Genomic DNA, 15,552 nt, shown 5'->3' on the forward strand with positions numbered 1-15,552 from the left:
CTGGTCAACATCCTGATGCAAGCTTTGATAGCATACTTTGCTCTCAATTATGCCCCCAGTCTTGATGTCATTTGCAAAATGCCGGTCCCCATGGTGCCCCATTACAGAGGCAACTATCTAAATCACTGTGTCTTCTCCCACAAAGCCAATGTTAATCCAGTTTACTACTTCATTTTGATGTCAAGCGATTGAACCTTCTGCTCCTGACTCCCAAGCAGGAACAAAGGCCTTGCTAAAGTCCATGTAGGCAACGTCTATCGCCTTCCCTTCATCTAACTTAAGGGTAACCTCCTCAAAAAGAACTCCAGGATTGGTTACACACGACCTACCAAGCATAAAGCAACAGAAAATCTGCAGATGCTGGAAATCCAAGCAACACATACAAAATGCAGGAGGAACTTAGGGAAGGCGGCATTTATGGAAAAGAATATTGTCGACGTTTCGGCAGGACGAAGGGGTTCGGCCCAAAACATCGACAATAATTTTTTTACATAGATGCAGCATTTTGTGGGTGCTGCTTGCATAAAACCACGTTGCCCATCCCTAATCAGATGTGGCTATCCACAGACACGATGGGTTGAATTCCTAACTCTGATGGTGATTTGATTAGCTGGTAGCCTGGGAGATGTCGCCCCTGTTCCCTGCCCCCTGCCCACTAGCCCCCTGACCCCAGCCCCGGCCTCCGGCCCCCCGCCCACTTGCCCCCTGACCCCTGACCCCTGACCCCTGCCCACCGGCCTGGATGCTCAGGCGACTATTGCGTGCCGCCGCCTCTGTGACGTTCCTGAGTTGTGACGTATTTCAGCGCTGGAAAGCTATTGGGCTGCGGCTGCAAACGGGACCGCAGTTCGCGAGGACGCCCGACGCGCATCCAATCAGCGGCGGCCGGGGACCGGATTGGGTCGTCAGCAGCCACTGAGAAAGGAGCGGCTGCTCACGTGATGCGGCCGTCGAGCGGAGAGGAAGCCGGCGCTCTGTGAGGTGAAGCTGACCCGGGCTGTCGGTGAGTGTCTGTCGCGGGCCGGTTTACTGCCCAGTGTCTGCTGTAGGTTCGGAGGGTGTGTGGTAACTCTAGCTCCCGGATCGGGCCTTGGTGCGTTAAAGGCAGGGAGGCCGCATCTCTAGGGAAGGGACTCACTCACTCTTCCCCCTCAAGGGAAAAGCTGTGGACGAATTCCAAAAGTTCTATTCGCAATAGGGGAGTGGGACAAACAGTTCGTGATGTTACTGGCCATTTTCTGTATTCAGAATCAGGTTTATTATCAACGGCATGTGACGTGAAAGTTGTTTACTTAGTAGCAGCAGTTCAATGCAATAAATAATCTGGCAGAGAAAATTTGCCAAGATGAGGCCACCCTCAGGCTGGAGGAGCAACACCTAATGTTCTGTACCGTCTGAGTAGTCAACCTGATGGCATGAATATCGGTTTCTCCTTCAGTAAAACATATCCCTCCCCCTCCCCCATTGTAGGTAAGCTATCTTATGTATTTATATTTATTGTACTTTGTTATTGTGTTCTTTATATTATTGTTTTTTGTGCTGCATCGGATCCAGATTAAAAATTATTTTTGCACTTGCGTACTGGAAATAACATTAAACAATCTGGAACACTGTCACTCTGGGGCCAATTTACAATGGCTGAGGATGGTGCTGTATCTGGGCAGTGGGAGCTACAAGGAGAAAATGGGTAAGCTGGATCTGTTTGCCCTGGAGTGAAGGAGGGTGACTGTATTCAAATGAATAAAATCATGAGGGGTGACGGTACAGTGGATGATCAATTTTTTATAGATGAGTCCAAAACTACGGTGAGAAAGGTAAGAATTAAAAAGGACCTCAGAGGCAGCTCGGAATGAAGTACAGAGGAAGTGGGTACAACTTATCATTTCAAAGGTGTTCTGACAAATTCATAAATTGCAAAGGTTTTGATCCACCAGTTCTAACCCATTGTTAGCTTTCCCTATAAGCTTTAAATGTTTTGGTAGTTGGATTTTTTTTTTGTCGTTCTATTCCATGGTGTTCTCTCTCTCCTATCAGATTTCCCCTTCTCCAGCCCTGTATCTCTTTCACCAATCAACTTCCCAGCTCTTTACTTCACCCTTCTCCCCACCTCCCCCACATCCCTTTTCATCTATCACCTCGTAGTTCCTCTTCCTATTCTCCCCCCCCCCCAACTTTCTTAAAGTGACTCCTCATCTTTCTTTCCAGTCCTAATGAAGGGTCTCAGCCCAAAACGTCAGCTGTACTCTTCCACAGCTGCTGCCTGGCCCACCGAGTTCCTCCAGCATTTTGTGTTTTGCTTCTATTTATCTTTGTATTTTGTCTTATTTCTTGTAAACATAACTATATCCCTATTTTTGAAAAGTAGATTAAGGATTTCTAAAAGTGATATTTGCAGAAATGTTTTTTATAAGGAATATTTTGTGGAAATGATACAATGTATAAAAATTGCACTCTACAAACAGAACTGTGGTATTTTGAGCTATAATCACTATCCTTCATCCGTTTAATCCTCTTTGAAACTGTAGGAGCAAAAGATCAGTAGGTTCTGTTCCCAAATTAGTGTTTCTTAAATAGTGGCTTGTGGGTAATGGATTTAGGATTTCTTGATGGATGAGTTTGGATAAATTTTATATTAAATTTATTGGCTACAAAACTTAAATGTTGTAGCTGTTGTTACCAAATCAGCTGGGACTTCAATATATTTAATTGCACCCCCGTTTGTGCTATGTGGACAGGATGGTAGTACAGCAGTTAGTGTAACACTTTTCTGTGCTGGAAATTGGGGTTAAATTCCTGCTGCTGTCTTTAAGTAGTTTGTAAGTTTTCCTTGTAATCACGTGGTGTGGTGTGGTGTGGTGTGCCCATTTTCTCCCACATTACAAAGATGTACGGGTCAGTAAGTTGCAGGTGTGTATAGTGCACCCTTGTGGGCTGCCCCCAGCACCATTCATCTGGTGCTTGCTCTGCCATTGAGCTGAAGAGACCACTTTGTCTTGAGCTGAATTTGAGAATATGTTCCTGGACAAATATTTTTGATCCTGTTTCCCCAGCCCTTGCTTTCAATACTCTAGTGATTTTTTCACAATTTATGATGCAGGTTATTTACATAACCTGTTTGATATAGGTTATGTAGCCTGTATGATACAGCACCATAAGCCACATAACCTCTCTTACTGTGACACTTTAATTAGAGTACATAGCTAAAGGCCGAAATACAGCAAATCTGTTAATGATTGTAGAACCCTACTTCAAGATTGAAGACTATTTAATGTAATTTCTAGTACACAAGTGTAAAGGAGAATGAAATAATTGTTAGTCTGGATCCAATGCAGCAGAAAAAAATTGCAATAAGATGAAATACATATTAGTGATAAAAAATTCAATAATATAAATATATAAGAATGTTTGTATACATTGATTGTGTGTCCTTAAGGTGACTCTAGGCGCTGGAGTGTCTGCACATAAGCTGACTGACAGGAAATGATAAAGTAGTGGTTGTTGGGGATGTGGAAGGGTAGGTTAGTGGGTGGAGGTGTTGATTAGCCTCATTACTTGGGGAAAGTAACTGTTTTTGAGTCTGGTGGTCCTAGTGTGGATGCTACATAGCCTCCTCCCTGAAGGGAGTGGGACAAACAGCCCATGAGCAGGGTGGGTGGATCCATCATGATGTTGTTGACCCACTTCTGGCACCTTTATATATGTCTTTGATGGTGGGTAGGCTGAGACCAGTCTTTGTGCAGGATTCCCTAAAGGTTTGTTTGTGGTTTGAGTCTGCAGTGAGGAAGGCAAATGTTAGCATTCATTTCAAGAGGACTGGAATATAAAAGCAAAGATGTAATGTTGAGGCTTTATAAAGCTCTGGTGAGGCCTCACTTGGAGTATGGTGAGCAGTTTTGACTTTTTTCTTAAAAAGGATGTGCTAAAACTGGAGAAGGTTCAAAGGAGGTTCACGAAGCTGATTCCAGTATTGAATGGCTTGTATATGAAGAGCTCTGGGCCTGTATTCACTGGAATTCAGAAGAATGAGGGACGATCTCATTAAAACCTATCGAACGGTGAAAGGCCTTGATAGAGTGGATGTGGAGAGTCTAAGACCAGAGGACACAGCCTCAGAATAGAGGGGAGTCCTTGCAGTATGGGGATGAGGAGAAATTTCTTTAGCTAGACAGTGGTGAATCTGTGGACTTCTTTGCCACAGGCAGTTGTGGAGGCGAAGTTTTCATGTATATTGAAGGCAGAAGTTGCTAGATTCTTGATTGGTCAGGGCAAGAGTTTGGAGCTGAGAGGAAAATTGGATCAGCCATGATGAAACAGTAGAGCAGATGCAATGGGCTGAATGGCCTAATTCTGCTTCTATATCTCATGGTCTTGTGATAGTAAAAGTTACCAAGAGGGTCACGGCCTCTTCCCCCCACCCACCTTACAATTTATGACATTTACTGAGTATTGTATACAAAGAGCCAGAAGATCCCTGCCACTCATCCCACAATCTCTCTGACCCAACACCATCAGGAGAGAAGTACAGGAGCATCAGGACGAAGACAGGCAGACTGCATAACAGCTTCTTCCCTCAGGCTGCGAGTCTAATAAATACCCTGCCACCACTGAGGTCTCGTCGGTAGGGCAGCGAGCTGTTGGTCTGTGCTGCACACTAGGTGCATTTTAAATTACATTTTACTAACTTATTTGTGATAATATTTTGGTTTATATGCTTGTGGGTGCACCATGTTCCAGAGCAATGTTGTTCTTGTCTGGTTGCGTATATTAACAGTCAGATGTCAATAAATTGAAAAACATTTTTTTAAACTGTATCAAAGCTGCGCTTGGTGATCCACTTCTAAATTTTAAACAAATGATGGGTGCACCATTTCATCATATTCTACCTATAAGTCCTTAAATATTTGTTTCTTGGCATTCTGCTCCACAGCAATGGTCTGCATTCCCTGCATCGTCATTCCAGTCCTGTTGTGGGTTTACAAGAAGTTCTTGGAGCCTGTCTTGTATCCATTCATTTCTCCCTTTATTTCCCGGCTGTGGTCTAAGCGAACAGTAAAAGAAGAAATCCCCACACCAAAAACCCAAGTGTGTAATGGAACATTCAAGGTAATAAAGGGTCTAATTCTTATTACAGGCACCACCTTTTCTTATATTCAGCAATTTTACTCAAGTGGGTTTCAAACTGGGCTGATATACAGTGTTATTAAGCCTAGTAGAGTTGCAGTGTTTGTGTCTGTAGATGCGTGAGAAATAGATTGCATTCATTATTCCTCCTGTTGATTACAGATTTCAAATGAGCCCTAGGGGAAAGTTGAAGTTTTTAATTACTTTCCAATCTCAGTTCTTCTGGGGCCACTTCTGTTAGCAGGATGTTGGAAATCTTTTACCAGTCTGTTGTAGCAAGTATAGTCTTTGCTGCTTTATATTGGTGGAGCAGTATCGGTACTAGTCATGCAAAGAAATTAAATAAGCATCAAAAAGGTTGGATCCATCCTTGGCTACAAACTCTCTTGAGTTAGTGGTGGAGAGGAGATCTCTAAACAAACTGTTATCCATTATGGACAATCAGGCACATCCTCTCCATGACCAACTGAATAAGCAGTGCAGCACCCTCTCATTCAGCTCCATTGTCACAAGGATCGTTACAGAAAATCATATACAGCAGTTCATCTCTGTGTGATAGGAGAACACACATCATCGGACAATGGTCTGTTTTATTATTTTGTAAATTATTGCACATTGGTACGTTATTGTGTATATTATTCTGTGTGTTTAAGTCTGCACACTGCTAAGTGTGTTTTTAAATATTGCTCATAATGAAAGAATTTTCCACGGGATCAATAAAGTACTTATTATTAATAATGGTGTAGGGTTTAAATGTGATTCCATACCCTTTATTCTTAACTCTCGTCAGCACAGACCTATCAAAAATATTGAAAACATTCTCTTCATGTCCATGTTCAATTAATCATCTTTATTATGTTTCAATGCTCAGAATCTATTTAAAGCCTTTATAAATATATTTTCAAAGGCTCAATTTTCATGTTTTTAAAGTTAACTTGTTTTGCATCTGATCTTTAGTATTGGATGACTTACTAGAGTAATGTTTATGGGACTAGTCAAATACGGAGGTCACCACAGCAAACTTCAATTCCAACTTTAATCCAGATAAGCAATAATAGAACATTATAGTACAGTACAGACCCTTCAGTGTACAGTAACTTGCTGACCTTTGAGTAGGTTAAATCTAATAAATAAGCTCTTGGGCTTCCAGCTGGTTACAGGTATCAATAATAACTGACGTTTCGATGACAAACTCTGCCATCTTCATCCTGATTGGTTAGTCCTCATCCAATCAGGCTTCTGCTCTCACCTTCGTCTTTGTTAAAATTCTCTTCCTCGAGTTTTATTTCAATGGTTTCCTTTTACCAGGTGGTCCCAAAAATCATTGGCACAACTCAGTATCTTTGTGTCATTGAAGTCAATCCCAGGACCTTTGTGAATGCAATGTTCTGCTACCGCCGATTTCTCCGGGTAACCCAAACAGATACACCTCCTGTGCTCCTTGATGCAGGTTTCCACCATGTATCGTGTCTGGCCGATATACATTACTCTGCATTCACAGGGAATCCTGTAAGCACCAACTTTCCTCACTTTAAAATAATAGCTCCTTTGTTTTAGCTGTTTCCACCTTCGGAAAATGTCCCTGGCTGTCCAATCGATCTATGCCTGTTGTATACCTCAATTAAGTCACCTCTCATCCTCCTCCACTCCAGAGAAAAATCCTAGCCTGCTCAACCTTTCCTCAAGATCTGCTCTCTAATCCAGGCAGCATCCTGGTAAACGTCCTCTGTACCCTCTCTAAAGCTTCCACATCCTTCCTATAATGAGGCAACCAGAACAGAACATGATATTGCAGATGTGGTGGAGGGATGGCAAGAGAACTAGAATGGAGTAGATGGTCATTTAAGAGAGCATATATGATCTCCCTGGTTAGTATGAGTGCATTGATTGGATTGGCTTGTGAATGTTATAAATAACTAACCCACAATGGAATGTCCAGCCTAATGGAACATTAGAAATAAGAGTAAGCACAGGCAGTGTGTCTCTTCCAGACTTGTCCACAAATCATCCTAATCATGGCTGACCATTTCCCTCATATAACCTCCCTGCATGATTCCTCTAAGATCTATTTATTAAAATATACCGGATCAGAATAGTAACACTATCAAGCAGGCTTAATAGAGATTCTGCAGGTGCTGAAAATCTGGAGCAAAGCACAAAATGCTGGAGGAACTCAGTCTTGGTGAAGGTTCTTGGCCGGAAATGTTGGCTGTTTTTTGCTCTTCATAAATGCTGCCTGACCTTCTAAGTTTCTCCAGCATTTTGTGTTAGAGTAAGAAGTACGATTCTTGTAATTACATCTTGCTGCTTGTCATCATGCTTTTTTTCCAATTCACGTTTCTGTTATGATCATTACAGGGAAGAAGGAACAAATGTAAGAAAGTGAAAGCATGTGAGGTCGAAGCTCAGAAGCTGATTTCTGTAGAGTTTTAGCAGAGTTAATACCAGCGCTGCTTCACACACCACTGAAGGAAGTCGTTAAACCCGGCTGTTACTAATAAAGGAAGCTAACACTGTTTTGCTATAGCATCTGTAATAGTTTTTGTTCATAGTTCAAGACAGTAAAGTGGTATTTCTTCAAAGTTTAGCAAAGTGAAATCTCCTTTTGATCATTCAGTTCTAGATTTTTTCAATTTATCTTTATAATTCCATACAACCTGCTTCCATCTTGTGAAAATATCTGGGGTTCCATTTAAGTAAGGACATTTTATTTACTTATTGAGATATAGTGCCGAGTAGGCCCTTCCAGTCCTGCAAACCAGGCTGCGAGCAATCCCTCATTAGCCTAGTCTAATCATGGGGCAATTTATAATGACCAATGAACGTACCGACCGAATGTCCTTAGACTGGGGGAGGTTGCCAGAGCACCCGGAGGAAACCCACATGGTCACAGCGAGAACGTACAGACTCCTTACAGGCAGCAGCGGGAACTGAACCTGGGTTGCTGGTACCGAAGAGCATTGTGCAAACCACTGCGCTACCATCCAGCAGAATCTGGCCATTCACCCCGTCGAATTCCATCATGGCTAATTTATTATCCCTCTCACCACTATTCTCCTGCCTTTGATACCCTGATCAATCAAGAATCTTATCAACTGCCACCTTAAATAAACCCAATGACTTTGCTGTACCTCAGTCTGTGGCAATTAATTCCACAGATTCATCACCCTCTGGCTAAAGATTTTTTCCTCATCTCTGTTCTAATTGGAAATTCCTCTATTCTGAGGCTATGCTCTCTGGTTGGATACTCCTCCACGACAGAAAATATCCTCTCCACATCCACTCTATCACTTTCAATGAGATCTCCCCTCATTCTAAACTCCAGTGAGTACAAATATTTATAATGTGGTAGAAAGCACTGAAAAATAATCATTGGAAGAACTGGGGATAAAACCCGTGTTCAAACAATTTCCAATCCCAGCTTCCAATGAAAACCTCTTCATAACAACTGACTGTCAGCTAAGAGTTGTTTTGTCAGTGCCAGTGTAGCTGTTTCCCAAAGCGTCAGCATCCCGCTCACTTATCGGAGCGAATGAAGAAAACTAAGTGTAATTCTCGCTTCAGCTAGCAGCCTAATATAGGGGGTGATCACCCCCGGCCTGGCCAAACTTAAATCTCGCTTGGGTGGATGCTGCGCGATGGGTCCCCTGTTACAAATCAGTACCCCGAAATAACAAACAGTACACAATATGCGATTAAACGATTAAGCTTTATAACTCATACTTTGACTATATGGTTAGTGAAGAAAATGGGGAAAAATAAAGAAAAAGGGCCCAATCTTATGAAACAGTCTATTGCACAATGTTAGAGCTCACTGTTGAGCTGTTCGTCCACCAACGACCTCCTCTGACTGTTGCTGCCCTTCGGACCCTCACTCCAAGTCCACCCTGTCCGGTGGTCTACCAACTCCCTCCATTCGCATCTTCTCTCCTCAACTCTCCCTGGCGAAAGACCGCGAAAATCTCTCTTCCAGACTCACAAGAAAGAACAACAACATAAATGCAAGCAGGATTTGTCCACTGAAGTTGGGTGTGACTAGAGATCATGGGCTAAGCAGAAAGGTGAAATATTTAAGGGAAAGCTGAGAGGCAACTTCACTCAGAAGGTGGTGGGAGTTTGGAATAAACTGCCAGCGGAAGTGGTTCCATTACATTTACAAGAATTTTGGATTCTTGTACTGTACTGTAAATGGATGGGAGTGTTTGCAGGGCTGTGGTCTGATGCATTTCTATCAGAGTAAGCAGAATAATAGTTTGGTACAGCTGAGATGGGCTGAGGGGCCTGTTTCTGTGTTGTAGTGTTCTATGACTAACTGTTGTGTTTTAGCAGAAATGACTCCAAAGCTATAATGAGATAGATCCCATGTGGATTGGGGCTAAACAAGCAGCCTAATCCCGCTGGCAACATGGAGCAGATTCTGAGAGGAAAAACTCATTAATGAGCTCACAAAAGCTTGAATTCAGTTGTAGGTGGAGTTCAGACAATGCCAGTGTCAAACACCTTTTGTGTTCAGATTGTAATTTTCAGCCAAAAATGCTCTAATTAGCCCATAAAGTTTCAACATTATTACAGGAAGCCTGGAGTCTTGTGATTTTTTTTTTTCTGCCTATTTTCATAAGAAGTCCTCTCCAGGGTTCCATGCAGAGGCATTGTTTTCAGATTCTTTGTGGACAGTATTTAAGTGGCTAAAATCTGTAGGACATAGTTCCTCCTTCATCCTTCTCACTTCAACACCTTGCCTTAGAATTTGCTTCTCACCACTCAGGAAGCATATTAGAATTATTTTATTCCTATCTTGTCAAATTGTTTCTGGCTTAATTTTATTTCTTCCAAGCTCTAGGTTAGACCATAAGATATAGGAGCAAATGAGGCCATTCAGCCCATTGAGTGTGCTCCATCATTCTATCATGGCTGATTTATATCCCCCTCAACCCCTCTCTCCTGCCTCCTTCCTGTAACCTTTGACACCCTGACTAATGAAGAACCTATCAACCTGCACTTTAAATACACCCTGTAGTCTGTTTTCAGGACCTTCTCCCTTTTCCTGCCTATATCATTGGTACCAATATGTGCCACGTCCTTTGGCTGTTCACCTTCCCACTTCAGGATATCCTGCACGTGATCCGAAACATCCCGGACCCTGGCACCTGGGAGGCAAACTACCATATGTGCTTCTTTCCTGCATCCACAGAATCGCTTGTCTGACCCTCTAACTATAGAGTCCCCTATTACTGCTGCCATCCTCTTCCTTTCCCTACCCTTCTGAGCTACAGGGTCAGACTTTGTGCCAGAGGCACGACCACTGTCCTTCCTCCAGGTAGGTCATTTTATTTAAAAAGTTGATTTATTAAAAAGCTGCTGCCAGTTCTGGTAGTCTAAATACATAAATTCAGCTGGCCTCTTGGGATGTGGAAAAGCTCAAAGTAAATTTATTATCACAGCATATCACCATGACACAACATATTCCCTTGAGATTCATTTTCTTGCAGACGTTTACAGGAAAATACGTACAATACAATGACTAGAATACAAAAAAATATAAAGCTGAGACTTTATAGAGCACTGAGTCCTCACTCGGTGTGTTGTGAGCAAGTTTGGGCTCCTTGTCTTAGGAAGGACGTGTTGAAACTGGAGAGGGTTCAAAGGAGGTTCAAGGTTTGTCATATGAAGAGCGTGTGATGGCTCTGGGCTTGTATTCACTGGAATTTAGAAGATTGAGGGAAGACCTAATTGAAACCTGTGAAAAGGTGAAAGACCTTGATAGAATGGATGTTGAGAGGATTTTTTCAAAGGTGGGAGAGTCTAAGACACAGCCTCAGAGTAGAGGGACATCCTTTTAGAATGGAGATGAGGAATTTCTTTTGCCAGAGAGTGGTGAATCTGTGGAATTGTTTGCCGTAGGCAGCTGTGGAGGCCATGCCTTTATGTATGTTTAAGGCAAAGGTTGATAGACTCTTGATTGGTCCTGGTATGAAGGGATACAGGGGAGCGGGGAGACAGGAGATTCAAAGTAAATTTATTGAGTTACATTTAGGTCACCATATGCTACCCTGAGATTAATTTTCCTGCAGGCATTCACAGTAGAATAACAAAATACAATAGAATCAATGAAAAGACACATGCAGACTAATAAACAATGTCTAAAAGAAAAATCTTCATTAACGATGATACATAAGTTTAAAAAAAGCTGTAAATATAAATTGTTTACTTTTTTATTATTATTTGTATTGGATTCTAATGCTTTTAATCCAAAGTTCTTTCAGAATCCAGGAAAGAGACACAAAACTTGTTACTTCACAATTGTTTTATTAAGTGTTGATAGAAGAAAGTTGGGAACGAACAGTGATACAGGTTTATCACAGTGAAGGGAGAGAGAAAAGAATGGAGATGACACTTGCCTTGTGCAGTTCTTTTCATAATACAATAGATAAGCAAAATTCCATTCAACTTTGTAGATAAGAGTCAACCAGTGAGAGAACTCTTATTCAAATAATGCAATACTGAGAGAAGCTTCCAGAATCATACCAATATAACCATTGCAGAGACACTGAATTTGCATACATATACTGTCATTAGGAATCATAATAAACTGGTACATGTATATAAAATATAAGAATTTGTTTAACTGCAAATAAAATAATAATTAAACAGTAAGAATTAAACAAACAGGTCTAATATTTGCATATTTTTGAATTTGCATGGTTTGTCTTTTGCACATTGTCGGTCTTTGTGTGTAGTTTTTTATTCTATTGTATTCTTTGTTCTGTCTGTGAGAAAATGAATCTCGGGCATTCACAGTAGAACAAAGAACTATAGAAACAGTGGAAGAAAACTTACACACAAGCAGCCAATGTGCAAATAAATTTGCTTTAAAAAGTGACAGTGGTAGCAAAGATGAAGAATAACAAACTTGTACTTTGTTTTAATTTCCAATAAGTGTAACCATCAATACTTCTGTAATTGATTGCATGTCTGTTTTATCTTTAGTCTGACCAACCGTTGATGAAAGGAGACAGGAATACCATGAACAAAGATACAGACAGCATCAGCGCACAAGGATCAAACAAAAAGACTGATTAAGCCTTTCATCAAGCAATAATCTTGCAAAATGTCTGTTGGTGGTAGCATTATTTAAAAGAATAAATAGTTTTATTAATCAGCTTCCAGTTTATGTATAAAAAATTCCATTGTTTTATCATTGTTGTATTTCATACTGTTCTATTTAATAGCTTCCTTTTATACACTGCTGTAATAATTGTAATCTCTGTGAAGCTGGATAAATCTTCCATAAGTACATCTTAATCTCTGTTCTCCATTAGAAATGTTGTTGCAGTGATACATATCCTTGCTTGGGAACTGACTCTGCAATTATACTGTACTGGTAAAGAAATGACTCCTGATGAAATTCGAGAAAAGGCATTCCTTATAGCAACTGTTGTGGATCAAACTAGTAAAACAGTGGTATTTTCATATAACTGGCTAAGGTGCTGATGAATCTCAATGTTCAACAGCTTATCTAAATTCTTTTTAACCTGATAGTTTGTTCTTTCTCACTTTGCCGGTTTCTGAGATAGTGCATAGTTGGATGTTGGCAAAGAAAAGGTATTGTCACTAAAAGTTCTGAGTTTGGGCATATCCATCTGAACAGCCTTAGCTGGGGCTCACTGGCTCTCATCTGAGCTATACAGGAGATTGAAAGGTTTGGCGGCATTTAGATTTTTTGTAAGACTATCTGGTGCACACGGTGACACTTAATCAATATGTTCAGAAATTCCAGATCTGTTAGCTATCTGTATTGTGCTGAACATAGCTGGGATAGAAATTCCAAATACAAATAGGTTTTAGAGGAGAACTCTAATAACTCTAAATATTGCAATTGTTTCTGAAAGAATCCAGGCTCTTGTGCCCTTCTATTTAAAAATAATTTGATGCTAGCTAAGGTTGTGCATGAGGAATGAAGAAGGCTAACAAAGATACATAGGTTGCAAAATCCAGGCTAAAGTTAGCTTCAGGAAAGCTGAGATATACTAAGATGAACAGAATTGTTGTAGGTGACAGCAAGCTCTCAATTCTTCTAATGAAACCTGGAGACAGGCAGTTTCAAGCTATTTTAAAAATGTTTTTGACTTCATTACCATATACTGCAGATCTCAGTCATTGTGCAGGTGTTTGGATGTGAGCTGGATCTGGAGAGAGTATTGTTCTGACTCTGCTCCTTTTACAGAACAGCTTGAGTATGCTTATAAAACTACACATGATAATATAGTCTGTTCTTTTGAGGCTGGGGTAAGATCTACTGAATTAAAATGGCTCCACAGTAGTGTAGTAGTTCGCATGATGCTACTGCAGCTCAGGATGCTCCAGAGTTGGAAATTCTGACACCATCTGTAAGGAGTTTGTACATTTTCCCTGTGCTCTACTTTCCTACACTGTCCAAAGACTTGCCAGTAGATTGACCTGGGATTAGAGTAGGGTTGCTGGATGGTGAAACTCATTGAGCCGGGAGAACTGTTCCACACTGTATCTCTAAATAAATAAATAAAGCTACTTGTTAAACTTGCATGGAAATATAAAGGATATGAAAGGTTTTTTTTCCCTCGTACATTCCCTCAATTACACACTCCATTTTTTTCACGATCTAATCTGTGAACGTGGTGATATTCTTATCCTTTAGCTTCATTTGAAAAAAACCTGGAATGGATTGATTCCTAAGCGGAGATGCGCACAGAAGAGAAAGGAAGAAAATCACTCTCATTCCAATAAATTGTATTATATGTGTAATGTCTGAAAACACTTTGACCAGGAAGTTGTGTAAATGTATTTTAAATATGGTGGTGGCATCCGTCGGTCTCGAGAGACCATGGATCTGCGCCTGGAGTTTCCAGGGAGCAGGCCTGGGCAGGGTTGTATGGGAGACCGGCAGATGCCCAAGCTGCAGGCCATCCCCTCTCCACGCCACTTATGTTGTCCTAGGGAAGGGCACTAGGACCCATGCAGCTTGGCACCGGTGATGTCGCAGAGCGATGTGTTGATAACTGAGGACACAAACACTCTGCCTCAGCTGAGGCTCGAACCAGTGACCTTCAGGTTACTAGGCTGATGCCTTGCCCACTAGGCCACACGCCAACTCAATTTTAAATGGAGTATGTGATATTTCATCTTTGCAAACATTACCTATCATAATACATTTAAGTTTGGAATCATATGTGTGGCTTAAGAGACGGTCTAACCAATTGCAGCTCCTTCAACAAGTGCCGGTACCTCCTGACCAACTTTATTACTGATTCACACAGAGGCCACTTTATTAGGTACATGTACACTTGTTAATACAAATAGACTCAATCGTCGTGACAGTAACTCAAAGCATAAAAGCATGCAGACAAGTTGAAGAAGTTTAATCACTGTTCAGATCAAGTATCAGAATGGGGAAGGAATGTGATCTCAGTGACCTTGACCGTGGGATGATTGTTGGTGCTAGATGGGGTGGTTTGAGTATCTCAGAATCTGCTGATCTCCTGGGACTTTCACACACAAAAGTCATTACAGTTTACAGAGAATGGTGCAAAAAATAAAACAATATCCAGTGAGCATCAGTTCTGTGGGTGAAAAAGCCATGTTAACTGAGAGAGGTCAGAGGAGAATAGCCAAACTGGTTCAAGCTGACAAGAAGGCAACCATAACTCATGTAATCACATGTTACAACAGTGGTTTGCAAAAGAGCATCTCTGAATGTACAACATGTTGAACCTTAAGTGGATGGGCTACAGTAGCAGAAGACCACACCAGGTTTCACCATGTACCTAATAAAATGGGCACTGAACCTACAATGCTACTTTCAAATTTATACCCAATCTCATTACTGTTAAATCCCCTTTTACAGCCCTTTTAAACAGTCTTAAGATTTAGCACATCAAATTAAAAGCTATTCCCCTGCCTAGATGCAGGTGGAACTCAGCAGGTCAGGAAGCATATATGGAGAGGAATAAATAGTCAATGTTTTGGACTGAGTTTATGAGAACTATGTTTATGAAGAACTTTTGACAATTATCGTCATGATGCCTCCTGACAATGGAATTTAGTGTTCTGTAATCGATCTCACATTTCTAATCTGCCACCAGGTATAAAAATCTCATCCTATTTCCATCAGATACATTGACCTGCTGTAATTAGACATTTGGATTTGGCAATCCATATACCATTTGTTTGTCATGTTAAAGTCAACACTGTGCTCTCAACCACACCTAACCTGCAAAAGGGTTTTCAAACGTATCCGCACAGGATTGACGGGCTGGACTTTGCTCATCTATACTCAGGTCATTCTACAAATGCAGAAGAGAGCATCCTGACAATCTGCATCACTACATGGTACAGAAACTGCACTGCAGCCAACAGGAAAGGTCTACTGTAGGTGGGTAACACTGCCCAACGCAT

General features: G+C 41.2%; 1 protein-coding gene across 1 annotated transcript; it reads left to right on the forward strand.

Moving 5' to 3' along the window:
* The first annotated feature begins 855 nt into the window (after positions 1-855).
* Positions 856-13,681, forward strand: LOC132405040 (UPF0729 protein C18orf32 homolog). The gene is made up of 3 exons (XM_059989746.1): positions 856-1,003; positions 4,928-5,103; positions 12,109-13,681. Exons 2-3 carry the CDS (start codon positions 4,930-4,932, stop codon positions 12,199-12,201), a joined length of 267 nt encoding a protein of 88 aa, XP_059845729.1. The 5' UTR covers positions 856-1,003; positions 4,928-4,929; the 3' UTR covers positions 12,202-13,681.
* Positions 13,682-15,552: the final 1,871 nt, after the last annotated feature.

This window comes from Hypanus sabinus, chromosome 14, assembly GCF_030144855.1.
Source record: "Hypanus sabinus isolate sHypSab1 chromosome 14, sHypSab1.hap1, whole genome shotgun sequence".
Classification (NCBI taxonomy): domain Eukaryota; kingdom Metazoa; phylum Chordata; class Chondrichthyes; order Myliobatiformes; family Dasyatidae; genus Hypanus; species Hypanus sabinus.

What these genes read in the sequence shown, in the direction of transcription:
- LOC132405040 (XM_059989746.1), top strand. Translation starts at nt 4,930, where the DNA reads ATGGTCTGCATTCCCTGCATCGTCATTCCAGTCCTGTTGTGGGTTTAC. An exon ending in TGTGTAATGGAACATTCAAG is followed by an intron (nt 5,104 to 12,108) that starts GTAATAAAGGGT and finishes TTTTATCTTTAG; the next exon opens with TCTGACCAACCGTTGATGAA.